This window comes from Aotus nancymaae, unplaced genomic scaffold (genome assembly GCF_030222135.1).
Source record: "Aotus nancymaae isolate 86718 unplaced genomic scaffold, 86718_ANA_hifiasm-v0.15.2.pri h1tg000030l, whole genome shotgun sequence".
NCBI lineage: Eukaryota > Metazoa > Chordata > Mammalia > Primates > Aotidae > Aotus > Aotus nancymaae.
In genome coordinates, this window is record NW_026988443.1 from 38,944,049 (window position 1) to 38,969,608 (window position 25,560).

The 25,560-nt window shown below is 49.6% G+C and overlaps 1 protein-coding gene across 2 annotated transcripts in view; it reads left to right on the top strand.

The window, feature by feature from the left end:
* Positions 1–25,560, top strand: part of ATP2C2 (ATPase secretory pathway Ca2+ transporting 2) — a 95,474-nt gene that overhangs the window by 33,299 nt on the left and 36,615 nt on the right. For both annotated transcript variants that reach the window (XM_021671044.2, XM_021671043.2), the window contains exons 3-11: positions 525–641; positions 3,837–3,926; positions 5,655–5,690; positions 5,791–5,852; positions 10,449–10,557; positions 17,904–18,053; positions 18,145–18,213; positions 18,681–18,756; positions 21,452–21,518. In XM_021671044.2, coding sequence (XP_021526719.2) covers positions 525–641; positions 3,837–3,926; positions 5,655–5,690; positions 5,791–5,852; positions 10,449–10,557; positions 17,904–18,053; positions 18,145–18,213; positions 18,681–18,756; positions 21,452–21,518 — 776 coding nt within the window. The remainder of the gene's footprint in view (positions 1–524; positions 642–3,836; positions 3,927–5,654; positions 5,691–5,790; positions 5,853–10,448; positions 10,558–17,903; positions 18,054–18,144; positions 18,214–18,680; positions 18,757–21,451; positions 21,519–25,560) is intronic.

The following is a 25,560-nucleotide window of genomic DNA, read 5'->3' on the forward strand; positions in this document are numbered from 1 at the left end:
GTCCAGACATGTCAGGGCAAATATCCAGGTTGAAGGGTAAGAACTAAGAACACGGATGCACTTATTTCTTTATTATGACTAACAGCTACTTTAAGATTATTAGCAAAAGCTTTAAAGTAAATTAACGTTTGAATAAACTGTTATTTATTTGTAATGAACTAAGAGAAAAGCTTTGAAGAAGAACTTTTTATTTATTCTTATTTCCTACAGACCCATTTTTTTTTTTTAAGAAGAAAGTCTAAGTTTCGGCATTTCAGGAAGTCCACACTGCAATTCCATTTGTCGAAATCTGAGACAGGGGTCATCTTTTCTGCTGTGATTATAATGGTGACTGGACTGTGCATTTTCCTTCTCTCTCTGTCCCATCTGCACAGGGTCTTTGAACAAGTCCCAGCACCTGGGTGGACGAGCCCGTGTCCCCGCCCATCACGGAAGCCACTGCCTTCTAGAGTGGGAGTCTGTGCCTTGCGGCCTCATTCCTTGCTGGGTCCATCAGTGAGCTTGTGCTTCACCTCTCCCTCCAGGTGGACTTACACACTGGGCTGTCGGAGTTCTCGGTGACGCAGCGCCGGCTGGTCCATGGCTGGAATGAGTTTGTTGCTGAAACTACAGAGCCTGTATGGAAGAAATACCTGGATCAGGTAGGACCAGAGGTGTCATTCTTTGCATTAATAAGCCTAAGCCAGGGAGGGTGGGGCAGCCATTAGTTCTTGCAGTGTTGACTGAAGGCATCTTTGGACTGGTCCCTCCTCTTTCGGGCTGCTCCTAGTCAGCATGAGCATCCCCCATGAGCAAATCGCCAACTCCTCAGGAAGCCATGATCAGGAAAAACAGTGATCACATTCATAGACAGTATAGCAGGCAGGCTCCAGGCCCCATGCTAAATGAGTAGGTGAATAAGTAAGCGTGCACTTAAAAATCCTCCTAATCCTGGCTTTGCACATGAGGAAAGAGAAGTACAGAGGTTCAAAGATTTCCCCAGAGTTGCCAGGTTTAGCAAATAACAATATAGAATGCCCTGTTAAATTTGAATTTCAGGCCAGGCGTGGTGGCTCACGACTGTAATCCCAACAATTTGGGAGGCTGAGGCAGGTGGATCACTTGAGCCCAGGAGTTGAAGACCAGCCCAGCTAACATGGCAAAACGCCGTTTCTACTAAAAATACAAAAATTAGCTGGGCATGGTAGTGAATGCCTGTAATCCCAGCTACTCAGGAGGCTGAGGTGGGAGGGTTATTTGAACTCGGGAGGCAGAGGCTGCAGTGAACTGAGATTGCACCACTGCACTCCAGTGTGGGCAACAGAGTGAGACCATGTCTCAAACAACAATAGCAAAAACCTGACAAAGTAAATTTCAGATAGGGAAGAAGCAATTTCTAGTGTAAGTGTGTCCCAAATAATACAGTGGACATGCTTCCACTAAGAAGAAAAAGTTCCTTGTTGATCTGAAATTCAGATGTAATTGGGTGTCCTATGGAATCTGTAACCTGAGCCCAAAGTCACATAGCAGTGAGGGGCAGTGCAGAGAAGTGCAGCCAGGGAGCTGCACCCAGAGCCCCTGCCCTTGCTAGCTGCTGCCACCAGTGCTGTTGTGGCACTGAATGAATGGCACACAATCAAATGCCTGGAAGCCACTAGGAAGAGGAAAGAAAACACTGCAATTGACATGGCTCCAAGTTCCAGTCGAGAAGTCTGCACCCCCTGCCACCTTCCTAGGACACGCTCAGAAAGGCCCAGTGAACAGGCAGGATTTTCCAGGTGTCTGATGGCAATTAGATGGCCTTAGATTCCCTTTTCCAGCCTTTTGCTTGCCCTTGGCCCCATCCCTGACGTCTCCCCTCATTCATTCTCTGGCCCCTGGGCTGCCCCAGGCTTCAGCTGCCTTCCTATTGGCTCTGTGTTTATAGCTTCCTCAATTGGTTGATTCAGGGACCAATCACAGTCCTCCATGTAGCATGCTTAGTCTCCACTCTCCTTGTGGTCTCCTCCCTGATCATGGCTCAGTTCTCAGTGTTCTGGGGATGTTCTTCATGGGTGCATTTTGGCACCAAAATAGGTTTCTGGATATGCAGGTGGCTCTGGGCAGCCCAGAAGCTTCCTAAAACTGCAGGGCTGAGAAGAGGCAGTGGAGGCTTCCGGAAGCTGGGGTTCAGGAAAGGAGGCTGAGACATGGACTGTGAGGGAGGAGCTCCCCTCTGCGGCTGGAGCCCTCTTCACTTTGCCCTGGCACCCCTTCCACTAGGACCCACTCCCCCCACTTCCCCTGATTGTCCTCCTTCCCCTCTGCCCTGTCAACCCACCATGAACATCTTCCTTCACACCAAGGGTCCTCTTCTAGCCTCCAGCCAGAGTGTTCCCCAAAATCAAATCTCTTAAATTTCTTGAGAGCAGAGGACCTGCTCATTCATTTTATACCTTGTTGATTCAGCAATGTATCTGTGTGAATCCTCGTAGGACTGGATGGGAGCTCCCGATGGCTGGGTTTTCCTGCCCTGAATGAGTATACAGATTCTGTCTGCACTCCCTTACTAATTCCTTACATGTGTTGAGTTCTTGCCGTGTGCCAAATGTTGCGATTCTCCTGTCTTTCCACCAGTAACAGGGAACTTACCACCTCACAAGGTAGCCCTGTTCCTCTGTCTCAGGAGTCTCACCAGTTGGAATTCCACCTTAGCACAACGTAAGGCTCTGGATGGATTGGCTGGGTGAATGCTCTGGATGGGATGGCAGGGAGGCACTAGGCTGGTGCTCTTGGCAGAGACCTGAGTGAAGTGAGAAGCTGTGTGAGGATGTGGATGGAGGGCGTCACTGGAGGGCAGGGTGCAGAGGCCCTGAAGGGACAGGAGCCTGGCGGCCTGGGAATCAAGGTTCCCAGACCTGGTGCATTATTATTATTATTATGATTATGCCTGGGATAGGGTTTCATTTTGCTGTCCAAGCAGGAGTGCAGTGGCACAAACGCGGCTGACTGGAGTTTCGCCTTCCTAGGCCCCAGTGATCCTCCTGCCTTAGCCTTCTCAATAGCTGGGATCACAGGTGCACACTACCATTCCTGGCTAATTTTTTCATTTTTTTTTTTTTGTAAAGATAGGGTTTTGCTGTGCTGCCCAGGCTGGACTCAAACTCCTGGGCTCAAGCGGTCCTCCCATTTCAGCCTCCCAAAATGCCAGGATTACAGCGTGAGCCTCTGCACCAGCCCTTGTTAATATATTAACTCTCTTCCTGATCCTGATCTGTGGTCTGCCCTCTGAAACTGCTTTTATACGTTCATGTTCCTTTCAAACCTCTGGAAGATGCACTACCATGAGATGTCTCTGAAATGAAGGGGCAGATATATAAAACAAAGTAAAAATCTTATCAGGGAGTTTTGGGAATAGCTGTTTTAAGGAGGGGCCTCACTGAATCCACAGAGGCTGTTACCGGAGCAGGTGGCACTGAGTTTGGTGACTGGGACGTGCAGGATTTGGGGAGCCGGTGTGGTGAGAGAGGATCCTTGGCTGTGCTGAGCCAGGATTGGCATCTTGCTGAAGGTCCTGGCCTGGAGTGTCGTGTAGATGTAGAGAGGCGAGCCCAAGAACTCAAAGGCAGGGCCGAAGCCGACGTCTTGATGTGGACAGTGTGATGACAACTCCCGGGAGGGTCACTGGGGTGGAGTTCCAGGCAGAGGAGGACCATTGCATAGGGGCAGTCTCCCCAGTCCTTGGTCACCCTGGTGTTGACCTGGGCTGGAGCCTGGCTTCGAACTGAGAACCCTGTCACACACGCTTCTGCGCGGTAAGAAACCCATTCCGGTTCCTGAGACTAAAGAACGTGCCCCGCCGTGTATTTCCTCTTCAGTTTAAGAACCCCCTGATCCTGCTGCTGCTGGGCTCTGCCCTGGTGAGCGTCCTTACCAGGGAGTACGAGGACGCCGTCAGCATCGCCACGGTGAGTTCCCCGACAGCCTTTGGCTCCCGGGCGGGCAGCCCCAGGTTTGCTGAGTCTCTGCTTGTTATTATCATACAAAGAAAAAAGGAGTTTGCTGTAGTGGGGGGAAAGGAACACACAGAAGAGAGAAAGGAAAGCAAATCCACGTCCTCCTTTACCCCCCTGTCAAGGAGCCCTGGTTTATCCGGCCGCCGCTTGCTTGGTGGACGCACAGGTGCTTCTGGGTCTTCGCTGGAGCAGTGCTGCAGGGAATTCCTTTCCCGTGACCCTGGGATGGGGGACATAGACACTGGGCTGTGCATGTTTGCCTTCCAAAGAATAACACCCTTGATCCATTACCCAGAGACAACCACTGGGCACTCTACATTTTGTTTTATTTAGGTGAAATTCGCGTAATAAAATATTGACTGTTTCACAGTGAACAGTTCAGTGGAATTGAGTACATTCGTGACGTGGTGCAACCACCACCTCGGCCTAGTTCCAGAACATTTTCATCACCCCAGAAGGAAACCCTGAACGCACCAGGCAATCCCTTCCTATTGCCCTCCTGCCAGCCCTTGGCAACCACCCTATTCTGGATATGTCACAGAAATGGATTTAGACAATACATGGCCTTTCATGTCTGACTTCTGGTAGCTTTTTTTCTTTCTCTTTTTTTTTCTTTTTTTTTTTTTTTGAGACAGAGTCTTGCTCTGTTGCCCAGGCTGGACAGCTCACTACATGAGCTCAGCTCACTACAACCTCTGCTTCCCGGGTTCAAGTGATTCTGCCACCTCAGTGTCCTGAGTAGCTGGGTTTACAGGTGCCTGGCACCACACCCAGCTAATTTTTATGTTTTTAGTAGAGATGGGGTTTCCCTGTGTTGGCCAGGCTGGTCTCGAACTCGACCTCAGGTGATCTGCCTGCCTTGGGCCTTCCAGATAGCTGGGATTATAGGTGTGAACCACCACACCCGGCCTGAGCACCTTTTGAAGGGTATCATTGCCCACTTTTTTCTGTTTGTTCAAGCTGGTGTTTTAAAATACAAACACAGACTCATTCTCCACGATGGAATTTGCTGTTTCCAATTAAAAGGCTGTGGTAGGCCGGGCACAGTGGCTCATGCCTATAATCCCAGCACTTTGGGCGGCTGAGGCAGGCAGATCACAAGGTCAGGAGATTGAGTCCGTCCTGGTCAAATGGTGAAACCCTGTCTCTACTAAAAATACAAAAAAATTAGCTGGGTGTGGTGGTGCACACGTAGCTACTGAGGAGGCTGAGGTAGGAGAATCACTTGAACCCAGGAAGCGGAGGTTGCAGTGAGCCGAGATCACGCCACTACACTCCAGCCTGGCGACAGAGCAAGACTCCATCTCAAAAAAAAAAAAAGAAGGCTGGGGTTAGATCCATGTCTCCATGTCTGCTGTGGAGAAGGACGTTTGAAGCACGTTCAGTGAAAATGGCAGTTTATAAAAGAATATGTCCATATTATATGATGCAGTGCCTTAAGGGTGTCTACATAGAAAAATCTAGATGGGAACTCCAAAATGTGCACCTCTGGGTAGTAGAATGTAGTGTGAATTTTTCCCTGCTCTTCTGGCTAGTTTATTTTCTGAATTTCTGCACTATGCACTTAATTTGCAAGAAGAATGGAAATGTATCATAAAAGAGAAGCCCCTCGCCTGCCACGCCCCATTCCCGCCCTCACTGAGCCTCTGGCACCCACTCCCTTTTCCGTTTGCCCTCTAGGCAGTGCTCATCGTGGTCACCGTGGCCTTCATCCAGGTGAGTATTCCCCGAGGTCCCGGTCAGGGTAACCCGGGCAGGGCAGGAGCTTCGTGGAGTTCCCACCTCTGAACAGTACATCTGATGTGCTTCCTGCCAGGAGTACAGGTCAGAGAGATCTCTGGAAGAGCTGACCAAGCTGGTTCCTCCAGAATGTAACTGGTAAGTCCGGGCCTCCCTTGGACTTTTTGGCTCATTGGAGGAGCCAGGGAGCTGGAGAGTCTGGCAAATGTTTGGTGAAAGTTGTTTCCTTGGTAATGTCAAACTAGAGAACCACATCTCACTGGGAGTTCTAAGGTCTGCTCTCCGCCTGCCAACAGGTTGCTGTGTGTCCTTGGGCATATCACTCAACCTCTGTGGGCCTCAACTCTCCCATCCGTGTCTAGATCAGGGTACCTAGCCTGAGGGCCACAGGTGGCAGGAGTGACTCTGGGAAGAGGGTAGTCCACAAAGCCTGTGAAATAGTATGTAGAACTGTGTGTACTTTTTCTAGGGAGAGGGCGTGGAGGTTTATTTGAATTCTCAATGAAGGGACTCAGGAGAGAGTAAGACCCAGGGCTTTAGCAAGCTGAGGCATCAGAACACCGGCTGCAGCGTAGGGCACAGAGAGTGAACTGGAGCAACTGCTCAGTAGCCGCAACAGCCTCTCTCCTGCCCACACCTTGCCACAGTGCTGTTTGGTATTGCACGGCTCTTACCAAAGATGTTTAACAAGGAAAGAGAAAAGATTCAAATGTCTGCCAGTATCACATGGGCATTTCTGCTTAGCCTAGCCCTGTGCAACAGAACTTGCAGGAAACATTCTGTTAATATCATCTGCCCTGTCCAATGTGGCACCTGACAAGCTAAATTTTTTTTTTTTTTTTTTTGAGATGAAGTCTTGCTCTTGTTGCCCAGGCTGGAGTGCAATGGCACGATCTCAGTTCACTGCACCCTCCACCTCCTGGGTTCAAGCAATTCTCCTGCCTCAGCCTCCTGAACAGCTGGCATTATAGGCATGTGCCACTACACCTGGCTAATTTTTATATTTTTAGTAGAGATGGGGTTTCATCCTGTTGTCTAGGCTGGTCTCAAACTCCTAACCTCAGCTGATCTGCCTGCTGCAGCCTCCCAAAATGCTGGGATTACAGGTGTGAGCCAGCACACCTGGCCAACAAACTAGATTCTTAATGTTATTTAATTTTTATTTAAATATGCACATGGACCTAGTGGCTGCCATATTGGGCAGCTCGGCTTAGAACAGCTGCAGGGGCCCTTCTAGGAACAGCTGCCGTTGGTGGAGGAAGCTGGCAGGCCCAGGAGGGAAAATGACCTTTTCTTTCTTTTTCTTTTCTTTTTTTTTTTTGAGACAGCGTCTGGCTCTGTTGCCCATGCTAGAGTGCAGTGGCAGGATCTCAGCTCACTGTAACCTCTGCCCACCTCCTGGTTTCAGGCGATCCTCCTGCCTTGGTTTCCCGGCTTACTGGGAATACAGGTGCATGCCACCACACCTGACTAATGTTTTGTATCAGTTGGTGCAAAAGTGATTGCATTTTTTGCATTTTTAATTTTTAAACCTGATCGTGTGTGTGTGTGTGTGGAGATGGGGTTTCACTGTGTTGCCCAGGCTGGGAAAACAGCTCATTCTAAGCTTCCCTTTTAGCATCACAGTGGTCCAACAGCTCGTTCTGCTTGTGGAAAATGAAATGATTTCAAAAATGGCCGAAGTCTTCTCCCAGCCCCTGCTAATATTGGTTGGGGTTGTTTCAGGCTGATTTCTCTTTCCCGAACATACGTTGCTGCTCAAAGTGATAGAAAGTATCCCATGATTAGCCGGGCACGGTGGCTCATGCTTGTAATCCCAGCACTTTAGGAGGCCAAGGCAGGCGGATCACCTGAGGTCAGGACTTTGAGACCAGCCTGGGCAACATGGTAAAACCCTGTCTCTACTAAAAATAAAAAATTAGCGGCCAGACATGGTGTCTCATGCCTGTAATCCCAACACTTTGGGAGGCTGAGGCAGGTGGTTCACCTGAGGTCAGGAGTTCGAGACCAGCCTGACCAACATGGTGAAGCCCTGCCTTCACTAAAAATAACAAAAATTAGCTGGGTGTGGTGGCTGGTGCCTGTATATCCCAGCTGCTTGGGAGGCTGAGGCAGGAGAATCACTTGAACCCGGGAGGCGGAGGTTGCAGTGAGCTGAGATCCTGCCATTGTTCTCTAGCCTGGGCGACACCGCGAGACTTCGTCTCAAAAAAAAAAAAAAAAATTAGCTGGGCCTGGTGGTGGGCGCCTGTAATTCCAGCTACTTGGGAGGCTGAGGCAGGAGAATTGCTTGAACCCAGGAAATGGAGGTTGCAGTCAGCCGAGATCACTCCATTGTACAGCAGCCTGGTGACAAGAGCAAAACTCTGTCTCAAAAAAGAAAAAGTTTCTCGTGATCTGGGGTGCCTGGGAACAACTCAGCACACCCTCTTGAGTCTCCAAGACCCATTTCCAGCATTTCCAAATATACGGCAAGTCTGTATGTTCTGAAGGATAACCTTCAGAGAGAGCTGTGGTGTGTATCTGGGCACATATTGTGCCACTGAGCCATGGGGCCGCAGTGAGATGCGGTCCCACCTCTCAGAGAGTCAGCATTCAGGGTGGGGTGTATAATACAAGGCAGAGAATGACGGAGGACCAAACAGAGACAAAAAGGGGATGCTACAGAATTGCGTCACATGCGGGGGTGAGTCCATTGTAGAAGGCCTGCCGGAGCAGTAGCAACGTCTGGACTCACTGGTCTCATGGACGGCGCTGTCAGAAATCCAGATGTGCGATGTCCTTAACTGAGCAAACGGAAGCATACATGATTTATGTGATCTGATGATCCGACCTTCAGCTTAAATATCAAGTCTTGGCCTTTCAGGAGACTAGTGTGCATTATTGATGTCTCCCCGGGAGGTCACTTCTGAAAGACAGTTTTGTTTACAAAAACAGCAGTGTCGGGCAGCCCGGTGGAGTTGAAAGAGTGCTGAAGAGGTGGAGCCCACCTCTGCGTCCCTGAGACCCATTTCCCAGTCAGGGGAAACCCTGCAGTGCGGGACCCCTCCCTGTGGTACTCCATCCCTGGTGCAGGCATCAAACATTCATTGAGTACCTACTGTATGCCCGGGGAAAGGGCACTGAGGTCATACAAGTGGAAGAAATGAGGAGGCCTCGGCCTTTGGGGAGCTCACATTCCGAGCAAGGGACTACATAACGAGCCAGGGAAGAAACAGGATGATTTTGGAATTGTCCAGGTACATGAAAGCCAAAAGATACCCAAAGCCACCAAAATAAATAAAAATGCACCACTGCGAGGTAATAGTGACTGGTGGCAGGGTGAGGACAACCTAAACAGCTGTTGATCAGGCTGACATTTAGAGAGGAGGTGACATTTAAGTTGAAGCCTGAGGAACAGGAGCCAGCCATGGGAAGAGCTGAGGGAGCAGCAGGTAGCTCTCTGGTAGGTGCCCCTGGCTACAAGGAACAGAAAATCCAATTGCACAAACCCCAAGGAAACTACATTGTCTCATAGCCAGGGATCTGAGGAGGGGGCTGTGGGCTCAGTTAATTCAGGAGAGCACCAAGGGCCTGACCCGTTCAGCTCCTTACCCTGCCGCCTTCATCTCGCAGGGGTTGGGTTGGTTCTTGGCTTGCTCCCCATCATGGTCCCAAGATGGCTGCCACAGCTCCAGGCATCACAGCCAAACATGCAAAGGCCCTTTAGAAGAAGAGGGTGTGTGTGTATGTGCACGCACATGCAGTAAGGAAATCTTTTCCCACAAGTCCCCAGCAAACATTCACTCATGTCTCACAGGCCAGTGTTGCTTGATGTGCTGATACCTAAACTACTCATGGGCAGGGGTCTTAGCCAGGCATGACCCACTCCCTGGAGCACAGGGCTATGGAGAGAGGGTGGATACCTGAACAAGATCGAATTCCATTAACAAGGAAGAGGGGAATGTCTGCTCCTGCATTCGAGGTCTGCAAAACCCCTGAGACCAGACGGACGGAGCCTGTGTGTTTAAGGGGGCTGCATGGAATGAGCTGGGAGCTGCAGGAGGCTGGTCTGCCCAGGAGGGGATCTTCGAGTTTGGTACCAAGGTCCTGGGAAAGCTATTGGAGGGTTGGGAGCAGGAGGGAGTTGGGATCTGTTTGGGGCTTCTAAGAGCTCTCTGGTTGCCATATGCAGGATGGGTTGAAGGGGCCGGGTGGGGGACAGGTGAGGGGCGGTGGTGTGGGGGGGATTCCAGTTGGAGCCTGCACAGAAGCACATCTGTCGTCTGAGGGCAGCTGGTCATGGCCCTGAGGGAAGGGAGGTTCTGGGCTTCTTAGGCATTTAAGATGCTCCTCCCAGCTATGACAAGGCTCTGCCACCCCTGACTTCCCGAGACAGACTCTGCACCCTGAGTGCTGTGTGCTCTGAGGACAAAACTCTGCCGGATGCATTCGGAAGCTTTAGAACCACTGACCTTGACCCCAGGAGCCTCCCTGGGGCATGTGGCCACCTGGTTTCCAGGCAGGGTAAACACAGTGGCCTCATCTTTTAGATGGGGCCCAGGAGTGCCCAGAAACCACATGCTTTCCTTAAAGTCCTTTAGGATGTGTTAATTTCAAAATAATCACATCCTAAAGGCACAGAATTGGTGTGTAATTAAAAGAAAAAAATGTGTTTCTGTTCTCCTTGCTCAAATGCATCAAAGTGAGTAATGTCTGCATGAGTGATTTTGCTTTTTACCATGTCAAATGCAGCCTAAGAGAAGGGAAACTCCAGCATCTGCTTGCTCGAGAACTGGTTCCTGGAGATGTGGTATCTCTCTCAATTGGAGACCGGATCCCTGCAGACATCCGACTCACTGAGGTGAGTGGTCCCAAACCCTTGTCGATGGGGTATTAGATTGGTTGCGGGGGTGGGGGGTCAGGGAGCAGACGCTTAGCTTATTGTAGGCCTGCATATTCTCTCTCATACACACGTTCTCAAACATGCATGCACACGCACATGTATGCACACAAGACAGGAAGGAAGTTAGCAGACAAGCTTGTTATACACGAAAACCCCCCCAAACTGTATTTCTTTTTTTTGAAGTTGAGTCTTCCTCTGTCACCCAGACTGGAGTACAGTGGTGCCATCTCAGCTCACTGCCACCTCCACTTCCCGGGTTCAAGTGATTGTCCTACCTCAGCCTCTCAAGTAGCTGGGATTATAGGCGCCTGCTACCATGCCCGGCTGATTTTTGTGTTTTTAGTAGAGACAGGGTTTCACTATTTTGGCCAGGCTGGTCTCGAACTCCTGACTTTGTGATCTGCCCACCTCGGCCTCCGAAAGTGCTAGGATTAGAGGCGTGAGCCACCACACCCGGTCCAAGCCATATTTCATAAATTGTTATTCTCACTTTAAGCCTAACAAATTTTGTCTATGTGGTTTTCCAGTTTAAAGCAGGCTACAATAACAAATTAAACTGAGGTAGGCTTGGGGAATGTCACAAGAGTTGCCTCTCAAAACAAATACACAAATGTTAGAAGTGATATTAGAGACAGGTGGATCACCTAAGGTCAGGAGTTCAAGACCAGCCTGGCCAACATGGCAAAACCCCATCTCTACTAAAAAGCAATTATTAGCCAGGCGTGGTGGTGTGCACCTATAATCTCAGTTACTCAGGAGGCTGAGGCAGGAGGATCACTTGAACCTGGGAGGCGGAGGTTGCAGTGAGCCGAGACCACGCCACTGCTCTCCAGCCTGGGCAGCAGAGCGAGAAGCACACGCTTTTAGGGTAGCGAGGTTTGGGGACGTTGGCTCTGGGGCAAGCTTTGTGGGTCTCTGGGTTTCACAGAGCCATGCCTGAGGCACTCTGCTGAGATTATCCTGGGTTCTCAAGAGGTTCAATCAAGTTCAACATGATTTGTTGATGGGAGTAATCTATTTCAAGAATCCGTCCAAGAATGTGTAAGGACTGTTCAAAGCTTTGCGTGATGAAGGATTAAGCACAGATTATCTGCCTGATTTATTTACTGGTGGGATGTGTTCTCAGAAACTGAAGGATCAAGGACCTGCTGTTAAAAGGGCAGTGTCAGGGAAGGGGATGGAGCCGCTCCCTGGGGCCTGCGTTTACAACATTCCCAGCCTGTCTGTGAAATGGGTGGTGGCCAGAGCCACTTTATGTGTGGCCACTTGGGCGTCGAGCCTCTCTTTCCTGACCACCTCTGCCCAGATTTCCAGGCAGGGCAGGGATAGGGTACAGGATGTTCAGGTGCCACAGTGAAAGAGGGCTCGCAGTGCCCTTTGCCGCACCGGAGATAGATCCTTTGTGGCCCCCGCCTCTCCCCGTGTTCAGCTCCAGCAGTCAGTGTGTGACCCCAAGTCTGGGGTGCGTGGATCCGGCCAGAGGAACCACTGTCGGCGGTCAGTCCCCACCTTCAAGGAGGACGGGGGAAGCCGGTGTGATGTTTTCCACTTTTCTCCTGAGAGGGGGGTCCTAACAGTAGATACCCCAGACGCCAGGCGGTCCATGAGAAGGACACAGGTCCCCACAGGTGCTGGTGCAGAGGCAGAGAGAGGCCGTGTGAGAGGTGCCCAGGGACCCGCGGCTAGGCATTAGCCTGGGCTTGAGCCCTGGGCCCATCATTCAAAGCTGTGTGACCAGCTGGGCGCTGTGGCTCATGCCTGTAATCCCAGCACTTTGGGAGGCCGAGGCGGGTGGATCACCTGAGGTCAGGAGTTTGAGACCAGCCTGACCAATATGGTGAAACCCCATCTCTACTGAAAATACAAAAATTAACCAGGCTTGGTGGCGCACACCTATAATCCCAGCTACTCAGGAGGCTGAAGCAGGAGAATCCCTTGAGTCCGAGAGGCTGAGGTTGCAGTGAGCCGAGATTGCACCACTGCACTGCAGCTTGGGTGACAGAGTGAGATTTTGTCTCAAAAAAAAAAAAAAGAAAAAAGAAAAAAGCTGTGCGACCTTGAGCAAGTTACTTAACCTCTCTGTGCCTCAGTTTTCTCATCTGCAAAATGGGGAGTGGTGATGCCCAGAGGATGCTTGTGAGGATTAAAAATGTTCAGAGACATCAAGTGCTGAGAACGGTGCCTGGCATGGGTGAGTGAGAGGTGAGCGCCAGGCTGCCATTGCTGCAGTGTGTGTTGGGAGTCAGAGAACCCTGAGCCCCGCTCCTAGGGGGTGACTTGGGGAAGGAATTCACCTCTCTGAGCTTCGATCTCATCTCTCAAAGGGGCCGATGTTGGTTCTCATTTCACAGGGTTATTGTGAAGATGGAACAAGCTATGATGTGCTGTGCTTAGCACGTGCCTTTCATGGGGCTAACAGCCACCAGATACTAGTGATTGCTTTTCTTCTTATTATCGGTCTGGTCTACGTAACGGTTCTTTGAAATAGCTTTTTAGACCCCAGATCACGTCCTTACTACTTCAGTTGGCTTTCTGTCTGCCCTGCTTATATTAAATTAAACTGTGGCTGGCCACAGTGGCTCACCCCTGTAATCCCAACACTTTGGGTGGCCAAGGCAAGCAGATTGCTTGAGCCCAGGAGTTCAAGTCCAGCCTGGGCAACATAGCAATACCTGATCTGGACAAAAAATATTGTACGTGTGTATTCATATCGTGAAGGTTATTTTAAGGCGACTGGCTGTGAACACTCTGGGTTTACCTGGTGGTATTTTGCAATTCCATTGAACAACCAACACCTTTGTCTGTTCGGTGCAAAGTCCTCATCAGCTGTTCAGCTCCGAGATCCAGGACTACTTCAAATGTACATTTTCAGACCATTTAGGTCCAGCAGATTCGGCAGGAAGCAGTGAGTTCAAGAAAGCTCTTTAAGTAATAGTCCCTTTTGCGCAGTACATGGGGTCCCAGAACATTTTTTGCCCTTTCCCAGAGTTAAAGCAGAGGAAGCCCTCAGTCAGAGATGGAGCTGGGTCACTGGTCATTCTTTCTCCCTACCCATGTCTAAAGTAAAAAGGGAATTGGGTTGGGGGTGACAGGATGCCAACGGAGGCTTTGTCTTGGAGGTGGGCATGAGCCCTGCGTGTGGGGGATGGGAGGTGAGCCCGTGACTGTTCCCCCGTCTTCAGGCTGGGCCCACCTCTTTGGTGGCCTCGGGTTCTGTGGCCCCGACTCTATTCTTGCCCTGTCCAAGTTCTTCCCTCACCCCTCCCTGCCTCTTACCTGAGATTGTGCCCTGGGAGCCTGGGAGGTCGCCTGCAGCCCCTCCTGCCCACCTGCCGAATACACACACACAACCAGCTTCCCGTCTCTTGGTCTGGAGGATCCAGCTAAACTTCTGCCTGCCTTTATTTTTCTCATGTAAAGACGACAAATGTTTTTCACTATATGAGGTCTGTGCTAACAGACCAGTCTATAAGGTCTGTATGAAAATTGCCTCGTTTCATTTCCAGCGCTGTGACTTTTCCTCCTTGTTACTTTACTACATGGACACAGCAGCCCCGCGAGGTCACATGCCAGTGGGCGGCGGAGGGGACTCGACCCTGGGCCTCTGCTCCACAGCCCACGTCCTTACCCGCAGGACGTTTTCTCTCTCCGTGTGAGCAACTCTTTAGACTGGTCCTGGCACTGCCTCTCCCCCGGCTTTCCTCGGTGTATCTGTTGACTGCAGCTCCTGTGGCAAATGACCACTTACTTAGGGGCTTAAAACAAGGCGAAGGTATGGTCTGACCTTCTGGGGGTCAAAATTGAAATTGATTTCATCGGGTAGAAATCGAGAGTGTTAGAGTGTTATCAGGGTCCAGGCACAGTGGCGCACTCCTGTAATCCCAGCACTTTAGGAGGCCGAGGAGAGCGGATCACTTGAGGTCAGGAGTTTGAGACCAGCTTGGACAACATGGCGAAACTCCCATCTCTACTAAAAATACAAAAATTAGCTGGGTGTGGTGGCATGCGCCTGTAGTCCCAGCTACTCGGGAGGCTAAGGCAGGAGAATCGCTTGAACCTGGGAGGTGGAGGTTGCAGTGAGCCAAGATTTCACCACTGCACTGCAGCCTGGGTGACAGAGCAAGACTCCATCTTAAAAAAGGGGGATAAAAAGGTGCTATTGGGGCCATGTTCCTCCAGAGGCTCCAGGGGAGAAGCTGTTTTCTGGCCTCTCCCAGCTTCTAGAAGCCGCCTGCATTCGTTGGCTCATGGCCCCATGTCCCCACAGCACTCTGGTTCTGTTACCACACCTCCCTGATGTCAGACATTCTCCAACCCTCCTGCCTCCCCCTCCCTTATGGGGATCCTTGTGATCTCACTGGGCCGCCCCCCCCAAGTCACCCAGATCAAGGTCCCCATATCAAGGTCCCCATATCAAGGTCCTTCAGTTAGTCATATCTGCAAAGTCTCTGTCACCGCAGTAGAGAACACGTTTCCAAGTTCTGAGGATTAGGATGTGGATCATGGGAAAGCTGGGGGGCGGGGGACATTATTCAGCAGGCCACTCTCGGGCCCTTCTCCGGGTCCCCTCCTTCCTCCTTTCCTGCCTTGGGGCCCCCAACCTCACTCCCCATCCACATCACTCATTCATTCCACAAGTATTTCCTGAGTGCCTACCATATTCCAGGCCCTGGGCTGGGTGCCGAGGACACTGTGCAGGAAGCAGACCTGGTCCCGGTGCTCATGAGTTTATAGCCCAGAGTGACAGACCAACCTAAATCTACTCATGACAAGCACTGTTCCAGGACTGCTAAGGGACCCATGAGTGGAAGTACTGGGAATCCTGGATTTACGAAATGAGAGAGACTTGCCTGGCCTGGTGCAGTCAGGGAGGGCTTCCTGGAGACAGCAGCTTTTGGCAAAAAGCTGTTTTAGGCAAAGGAGGCCCAAGGTACTTGTCTCACTCTGACCTAGAAGCCTGATAAGTTGTTGCTTTCAGCTGCCATGGGGGTGCCTGAAACCCCCTCCCCAGCACATGTGACTCAGCCTGCCTCATCCAGAGGCCTCCGCTCCTGTCCCTCCTCCCAGGCCTTCCCCCGACAGCCTCTTCTGAGGGGCCTCCCTCCCTGCTCTGCGCACGTTGGTGTTCATTCCAGTGCTGGTCTATCGTCAATCCCTCCCCGTCCTCCATGGAGTATCGTCTTCTTGAGGCAGGGATTCTGTCCCATTCACTGCTGTATTCCCAGTGCCCAGAGGAGTCCCTGGCCCATCGCAGGGTACGGATGAACACATCTCACCTGCATCCCCATCTGCACAAACCCACACCCACTCCCCACCCTGCGTCCTCCTCTTTCAAACGCCTCCTTGTTCTTCCTTCTCTGCTAGCTGCCTTCCTGGGGTGGGGTTCACCTTTGCTGTCTCTCTTTCTTCATTATTTTAAAAAGGAGTATATTGTTTAGAAATGTTTTAGATTTGCGGAAAAATTCAGCTCGGGGTTCCCATGTACGCATTGCCCAGGATCCTTTCCCGTTAATACCTTACGTTACTCAGGTGCATCGGTCACAACTAAGGACCTGTATCAATGCCTTCTTGTTACCTTGAGTCCGTGCCACTTTCTGAGCACTGTGGATTTCCCCCGTGTCCTTTTGCTGCTCCAGGAACCCACGTGACATTTAGTGGTCATGTCTCCTGAGGCTCTTGTTGGTTGTGACAGTTTCTGACTTTCCTGGGTTTTGATCTTGACCTTGACAATTTTGGGTTTTTCTTTGTTTTATTTTTGAGACAGAGTCTCACTCTGTCACCCAGGCTGGAGTGCAGTGGTGCGATCTTGGCTCACTGCAACCTCTGCTTCCCGGGTTCAAGTGATTCTCCTGCCTCAGCCTCCTGAGTAGCTGGGATTATAGGCGCCCACTAGCATGCCCGTCTAATTTTTGTATTTTTAGTAGAGACGGGGTTTCACTGTGTTGGCCAGGCTGGTCTTGAACTCTTGACTTCAAGTGATCTGCCTGCCTCAGCCTCCTAAAGTGCTGGGATTACAGGCAAGAGCCACTGCACCCGCCCTACCTCGACAGTTTTGAGGAGCACCAGCCAGGTATTTTTCAGAATATTCCTTGAGCCTCCTTCAAAGATTTTCCCCAGCATCACTCAGTGACTTCTTATGCTTGATTATCCAGAGCTGGAGCCGTGGGAGCCACAAGGAGGCAGGAATGTGGCTGTGCAGCAGGGGCTGACCTCCCCAACACTGTGGGGTCCATTAGGAAGGAAGCGGGGAGACAGGCATTACCTGGACAAGTGGCGGCCCCTGTCGTTCTTGGGGACTGAGATCCTATGGCAGTGCACATGTTTTTAAAAGATTATTACTAAATTTAAACATTTTTAAATTATAGAGAAGTCACAGGCCCGTTTGAGAATCACTGATCTAACTGGTTCACTGGTGTTTTGTGAAAGATGGCTTCTCTCTAGGTTGGTGTTACATCCTTACGTGACCAGGTCCCAAGGGTTAGGCCCACCCTAGCCCCACTCTATGAACTTACAGGTGTCTGGCTTGGTTCTGGCCCCAGGAGCCTCACCTTGGGAGTGATGCGTGCTAAGTGTCAGGTCACGTGGTTTTGCAAGATGGTTAAGAGTATAGTTTCTGGAACCAGAGCTTTGGTTCAAATCTCTGTTCTGCCGCCAACTAGCTGTGGAAAGTTGAACAAATTACTTAATCCCTCCATACCTCAGTTTCCCCATATGCAAAATGGGGACGGTAATAACATCTTTCATTGGGGGTGGTGAGGTCTGAGGGCTAAGCCTTGTGGGGAGCTTAGCACAGGGCTTGGCACATAGTCCGTATTCTACAAACGTCAGGACCTCCCTTCCTCTTCCCAGGAAACGTGGGTATCTCTGCCTCCCGGTCTGTGTTTCTGGTGTTAATATTGCCCTAGATTCTCACCGAATAGGCTGGCTCAGGGATTGTGTGGGAACCGCACAGCTGGTACAGACATCTCCAAGGTGAAGAGGAGCTGCGTGTGAGGAGATGCACACACGTGTTTTGGAAGATATCTCCTAAAATAGCCATCGCTTTTGTTTTTTTTTTAGATTGTATCCAAATTTCAAACAATATTAAGAGAAGGTATAAGACTTCTTTGTTTTTAAGAGGGGCCACTCATTGAAAGTGTTTCCAACCCTGGAGGACCCAGAGGCCATCAGTGTGACGCTCATTCCCAGAGGTCCCTGTGTTCTCTGTTTCATGTCCATTGAGGTGCTGGTCCCATTTTGTGCTTTTAACACCAATTCCTCAGGTGACAGGGAGATTCCACAGGCTTTTCCCCTTGTTCTCCTAGGTCACGGACCTCTTGGTGGATGAATCCAGTTTCACCGGGGAAGCCGAGCCATGCAGTAAAACAGACAGCCCCTTGGCAGGCGGTGGGGACCTCACCACCCTGAGCAACATTGTCTTCATGGGGACCTTAGTGCAGTATGGGAGAGGCCGGGTAAGCCCCGGGGCTCCGAGGCCTTGGGCTCCCATAACCCACAGACTCCCTGCTGTTAGGTTTCATGCTTCGCTCTCTCTCCTGGACACAGGGGGTCGTGATTGGAACAGGGGAAAGCTCTCAGTTTGGAGAAGTGTTTAAGATGATGCAGTCTGAAGAGGTAAGGGCAGGAGGGGGCTGTGGGACTTTTGAGTTTGAGATGATTATAGGCAAATAATACCAGCCCTGACTACTCCTTAGGAATGAGGGGCATGTGGTTAATGTGAGTATACTTTTTAAAGATTTAATTTTTTTTTTAATATACAGACAAGGTTTTGCCATGTTGCCCAGGCTGGTCTCGAACTCCTGAGCTCATCTGCCTCAGTCTCCCAAAGTGCCATTATTACAGGCATGAGCCACCAAACCTGGCCTCTTTTTAAACATTTAAGACATTCATTAGCATTTTCATAAAGATACAGCTTTCAGACAGTAACACGCACAGATCTTCAGTGCAGAAGTCAATGAATGTTGACATACGTCTACCCCATAGTCATTCAAGCTGTAGGATGGCAAGGTGAAGACATTTTGAACAAAGGCAGGCAGAAGCTGGGCTGTTGTCCAACTAACCCATTGTGCTCACCCTTTCAGACACCTAAAACTCCTCTGCAGAAAAGCATGGACAGGCTAGGAAAGCAGCTGACACTCTTCTCCTTTGGCATAATCGGTGAGTGAAGCAGTTTCCGCACTGGGTTCTGGGAAAAGCTGTAAATGCTCTGCAGGTGGCAGGGCGCCATCACGGGGCGGCCACCATGACCATTTCTTAAATATCTTGCTACTCAGCTGAATAAGGCTTGGGGATTGGGATCAGAGGTGGTCCAAAAGCAACAAGAGCTTTCTGTACAGTTGGACCAGGCCGACCGCTGTAAGAAGCAGCCCCTACATTTTCTTGGCTTACCATAGTAAACGCTTGTTCCTTGCTCATGCCGCAGTCTGTGGGTGTATTCCTGGTCCAGTGGCTCTCCTGGATAGCTCCCTTATGAGCACTGACTTGTTGCTCTGTCTTCCTCTGGGTCCTTAGAGGCCATATTTCTGTTCAGCCAGCAGATGGTGAAAGAGAGGACATGGAGGCTTGTGGGGGACCTTTTTAACGCCTACGCCAGGAAGTGGAGTCATCAATTTGCCCATCTTTTATTGGCCAGAATGGAGTCACATGGCCTATGTAACTGCAAAGGAGACTGGGAAATGTAGTTTAGCTGTGCACTCAACCATATTTCTATGCTTCTAAGCAGCCTGTGCCTGGGCTGGGACTTCCTGACCTTTGGTAACATGCTCAACAGCATTGATATGATACTGCAGTCCTGAATCTAGATCTTAAGCCTTAACATCCCCATGGTGCTGCCCCAGTCCCTTCACAAGCTTCTTCCTGCTGTTTCCAGCTCTGGCCTTGCTTCTGTGTCCTTTATTCCAGCCTTTAGGATTAAACATTGCCTGGCCTCTAATAGATAGATTCTCAGTAAATATTTGTTGAGAGAAAAATTTAAACAAGGAATAAAGCAACAAATCACTGCCTATAGCACGTGCAATAGTGAGGAAGGTGCTGGTGAATGTGGCCGAAACTGTGGAGCCAGAGAACGGTCTTGGGAGAAACAGATTATGTAAGCCTATGTTTCTGTAGTTAAATTAGAACTGAAACTGACGTGTCCAGAGCAAGGCCTGTGATACTACTCAGACTTTTTTTTTTGAGATGGAGTCTTACTCTGTTGCCCAGGCTGGAGTGCAGTGGTGTAATCTTGGCTCACTGCAACCTCCACCACCTGGGTTCAGGTGACTCTCCTGCCTCAGCTTACTGAGTAGCTGGGATTACAGGCGTGTGCCACCATTCCTGGCTACTTTTTGTATGTTTGGTAGAGACAGGGTTTTGCCATGTTGGCCAGGGCTGGTGTTGAACTCCTGGCGTCAAGTGATCCACCCACCTTGGCCTCCCAAAGTGCTAGGATTACAGGCTTGGGCCACCACGCCTGGCTTTTTTTTTTACATTTTGAGAACTGCTCTAGCAGAGGGAGAGTTTTAAAACTCAGTCCCATGGACCCCCTGGAAGGCCCAAGGGCAGGTGCAGGGAAGCAACGCCATGCTTGTCAGTACTTCTAGGGGAAAGTAACATTTGCCTTTTATCCTGTGTTGTAAATACTCTCTGCTTGGCCATTTCAAGCTACTAATATGTAGATACAGAACAGGGATTTTGGAAGAGATGAACATAGTTGATTTTTGTGAGCTCCTGTGAGGAATCTCCAGCTTTCTACTATGGGAAGGCCATGAGGGTGGGGTAAGTTGCTAGCAGGGGTGGCTCCAGGCTCACTGCCTCAACCCTATTTCCAATAGCACTCTCCTTGCTAATCTGTTTCATCTGAGTTCATTTGGGTTCTAGCTAAGATTTCAGTTGATGACTGAGTTTAATAGCTGATTGTAGGATGCCCAAAACAAAACTACCAGATACTGTGGCAGCCCCATCCCCCAACACACATATGCCCACACACTACTACCACCCAGCAGAAAACATCCCTGGCTCCCTGTCCCCGGCAAAGCAAAGCTGACTTTCTTTAGCAAGCTCTCCAAGGGTGTCACCTGGCAACCCCACCCACCTTCCCAGTCCCTACTCACTCCTTCCTATAATGATGGCAACAAGAGTTAACAGTTAGGCTGGTGTTTGCTGTAACCCAGGAGCTGTGCTGAGCACAGACTGTCACACTTTAAACCAGGGAGCTACTCTTTGAGGAACCCATGTCCATTAGCCCCGTTTTACAGATGAGGAGACCGGGCAACCCGAGCACATTCCCCAGATGCCAGAGCATCTCGTGACATTTCACAGGCCCCCTGCAGCTCTTGCCATTTGTGCCTTGAGGGTCTATCTGTGATCACCTCCCTGTCTCCTACACCTAGGGAAGTTCCTGGCGTTCAGTAAATATTTGGTAAATTATTAATGAAGGAAAATGGAAATGGAGTATGTTTAATCGTGAGTGCCACAGAATAAGATAAAACAACAGTGACCCATCTGCCCATCACAGGAGCAGCTGCGTTGGCCACAGCAAACACCACACAGGGGCATGTCCTGGATACACACAGCAGGTGGGAAACTTTGGGAATAAGATGTAGATGCTTGCAAACAGTCCAAAATAAACGAATCGGGTCTTTAACTTAAACTTGGCTTGGACCTTTCCTGAGAAAGTAAAACCAGGTTTTTTTTAGGTGTAAAGGTATCTCCCTTAAAGAGAAAGAAGGAGAGGGTTTGAAAGTGTTTGAGGCTATCAGTGGTTTCTCTGTGCATGTGTCCTGTAAACTCTTTAAGGAGGTGGGCTTGAATGCCTCCAGGCATCAGCGCGTGCTGTGCATATGCAGATAAGGGTGTTTCTGTCTCTTCCTAGGTCTCATCATGCTCATTGGCTGGTTGCAAGGGAAACAGCTCCTCAGTATGTTCACGATTGGGGTCAGGTAAGGATGCCGTGGCCACCCTTTCTTGCCAGGGTGGTAATGAAGCAGGACCGGCCTCGAGAAACAGACCTCTCAAACACAGAACTGGGAGGGAAGAGGTGTTATTATTATTATTATTATTGCTATTACTATTATGGCCGGGAGCCAGGCGACAATTTGTCTAAATGACCAAACTCGCCTAACGAAGACAGGCTCTGTCTCTACAGGCTTACACTCTAGATATTACACATGAAAGAATCTTAGGTTTACAGGCTTAGAAATTACAGGTGAAAGGGTCTTGGGTTTACAGCTTTAGAAATCACATATGAAAGTGTCTTGGGTTTACAGTTTTGAAATCACATAAGAAAGGGTCTTGGCAGGTGGAGGAGTGGGGCGGGGTTTTGATCTTGTTTAAGTAAAAACAATGTCTTCCGGAGAGATTCCCCCCCACCATGCCTGCTATTTACAGGAAGGTGATTTAGGAGGCACCAGTTGGCCAGCCTTTTCTTCTATTGAAATGCAGTGTGGAAGGCAAGGGGGAGGTGATCCTAGATGCCTGGGTCTCCTTCTTCAGTAAATGAACTCTGAGCCTTTCCCTGCAGCAAGAGAAGGTGGGGAGGCTGCAGAACAGGAAGGTTTGGGGAAGGTGCATCCCGGTCACCCAAACCCCAGTCTCCCAGTAGCACGTTCTCTGACCGGTACAGAGTACCTGGTGAATGCTTGCAAAATGAATAAAAGCATACGATCTGGGGCAGGAGGTCCCTTTTGTATCAGGCTGTTCTTGCATTGCTAAAAAGAAATACCCGAGGCTTGGTAATTTATTAAGAAAAGAGGTTTAATTGGCCCATGGTTCTGCAGGCTGTACAGGAAGCATGGTGTCTGCTCAGCTTCTGGGGAGGCTCCAGGAAGTTTCCAATCAAAGCAGAAGGGGAAGGGGAGCAGGCACATCACCCGGCAAGAGTGGAGCCAGAGATGGAGGGCGGGGAGGTGCCACAGGCTTTAAACAGCCGGATCTCACAGGAACTCACTATAGCAAGGACGGCTAAACCATTCATGAGGGATCCGCCCGTCCTCCAGTCTCCTCCCACCTCCAACACTGGGGCTTCGGTTACAACTTGAGGTTTGGGTGGAGGCACACGCTCAAACTGCATCACCTTTCTTGTCACTCTTTGCCTGGGATTTTGGGTCGTTCTGGCTAAGAGCAAGGACCCCAGAGCCAGCCTGCCTCTGTTTAAATTCTGCCCCTGCCACTTGCTGGTTTTGTGACCTCCAGCAAGTTTCTTAGCTCTCTGTGCCTCGGTTTCCTCCTCTGAAAACTGGGAATGGTCACATACCCTCTCCTTGGGTGGCTGACGGGATTAAAGGAGTTGGTCCGTGCAAGTGCTTACATGATATACGGTGCATAATGAGTGTTAGCTCTTATTACTAGTTTAGAACTCGATCCAAGCCCTTGTTTTACAAAGGAGGTTATCAGAGAGGCAATGGACGTGGAGCCCAAGGCCACACGGGGCACACAGGGCTGGGAGGCAGGGCACTTGATGATGCTAAGCCCAGGGGCCCCGCCCTTCTACATAGTGATTCTCATAAGTCCTCCCATGCCCTGGGTCCTGGTGGCCGAGACGGGGAGAAGCATGGGCAGCCCAGCTTTGTGCTGTGCTGTGACTGTCGGTGGCTCTTCCATGGCTGTTTGCTAAGGCAAGGGAAGCAGAGGGCCGGGGATGGTCACTAACTGGGTGTGTCCCATTGGAAGAGAGGCTGGGGGCTATTCCAGGACTCGGAGGAACCAACGCATGCCTAGGCTCACGTCAGACCCAGTGGTTCCCAGAGGGTAACGCACATGCTGCTGATGTCTGCAAGATGCTTTTAGGTGACGTGGAAAATTATTTTAGTGTCTGTTATATATATATGTGTCTCTCTGTGTGTGTGTGTGTGTGTGTGTATATGTGTCTGTGTGTGTGTCTGTGTGTGTGTGTATATATGTGTCTGTGTGTCTGTGTGTGTATATATGTGTCTGTGTGTGTGTGTCTCTGTGTGTGTGTGTGTGTGTGTGTGTGTAATTAGTACATCAAACCCATGATGTAAACAGACTTCAGTGTCCATCAACTAATGAATGAACAAACAACATAGGAACAATGGAATATTTTTCAGCCACAGAAAGGAATGAAGTACTGATTCATGCTCCAACGTGGATTCATGTTGAACCCGTTTTGCTAGGTGAAAGAAGCCAGTTGTACATATTATATGATTTCATTGATATAAAATATTCAAAAGTAGGTCACTTGGCCAGGTGCAGTAGCTCATACTAGTAATCCCAGCACTTTGGGAGGCCAAGGCAGGACGATCACCTGAGGTCAGGAGTTGGAGACCAGCCTGGCCAACATGGCGAAACCCTGTTTTTACTAAAAATACAAAAACAAACTGGGTGTGTGGCAGGCACCTATAATCCCATTTACTCAGGAGGCTGAAGTAGAAGAATTGCTTGAGCCCAGGAGGCGGAGTTTGCCATGCCCAAGATTGCACCATTGCACTCCAGCCTGAAAGGCAGAGTGAGACTCCGCCTCAGAAAAGAAACAAAAACATAGGTCACTTCATAGGAACAGAAAGTAGATGCGTGTCTGCCAGGGGCTGCGGTGGGGGGATGAGTAGTGACTACTCACAGTTAGGGGGTTTCCTTTGGGGCTGAAGAAAACGTTCTGAAATTGATTGTGGTAATAGGTGTACAACTCTGGATACACTAACAACCATGAAATTACATATGTTAAATGAGTGAATTTTATGATATACAAATTAAATATCAATAAAGAAACCAGAAAGAAGGTTTAGAACAGGCAACTAAGAATGCTGTTATTCAAGGGTCCTTGGAGCCTTTCTAACTTATATGTGAAGAGTAAAGCGTTGCTGCAAACACGTGTGCGGAGTGAGTGACAGCAGACAAACTCCCAGGGAATTGAGGCATCCCAGTGTGTGCTAGGACATGGAGGTTCCTCTTGCTGGCCGGTGTGGGCAAGAGAAGCTTGCTTGAAGGGTTGAGAGTACTGGGTCTGGTACATGGTGTCAGGTACATAGTATCAGGTGTACATGGCTTTGGTGCATAGTCAGGCTTGCCTGTGTGTACATGAATGTACATGGTTACCTGCTATTTAGAAGTAGGAGAGATTCCAAATGCCTTGTTTTTTTCAATGACACTGCACAGTACGTGTAAATTGAGGGGCAGGTGGTAAAAGGAGTGTGTGGGCAGGTGTGTGTCATATTACAAGAGCATTCAATTACTGTGTTTTGAGTGAATGGAAATTGGAAATACTGTGTCTGGCTTTACATACTTTGTCACTCGGTGTATTTAACAAAATCTTAACACCAAATCCTGAGATCACCCAAGAAAACATGACGAAAAAGAGGAGTTGGACTATTACGTGATAATAACTTGGGCACACAGATGTGATAAAAATCATAAAAGCAAAATACAAATGAAGACATTTGGAAAACCCCATCCCAGATCAATTCCAAGCCGTAGTAAAGTTCATGTCTTCCCTTAAAAAAAAATCCTGTAACGAGACACACAAGGCATTCAAACCACATCAGAATACCTTTAAAGGATGGTTCAGTACGAAAAGAAGAAAAAGAAAAAAGCTAGCTGGGCATGGTGGCTCACGCCTGTAATCCCAGCACTTTGGAAAGCCGAGGCGGGTGGATCATGAGGTCAAGAGATCGAGACCATCCTGGTCAACATGGTGAAACCCCATCTCTACTAAAAAAAAAAAATACAAAAAATTAGCTGGGCATGGTGGCATGTGCCTGTAATCCCAGCTACTTGGGAGGCTGAGGCAGGAGAATTGCCTGAACCCAGGAGGCGGAGGTTGCGGTGAGCCGAGATTGTGCCATTGCACTCCAGCCTGGGTAACAAGAGCAAAACTCCGTCTCAAAAAAAAAAAAAAAAAAGAAAAGAAAAAGAAAAAAGCTGTACTAATAGAAAATAGTCTTTAGGTTTTAGCCTTAAACAACCTATGTAAATAAGGAGATGAATGCCAGAGTTTGGACGTCCCCCCCAAACGTATTCAGAACCGTG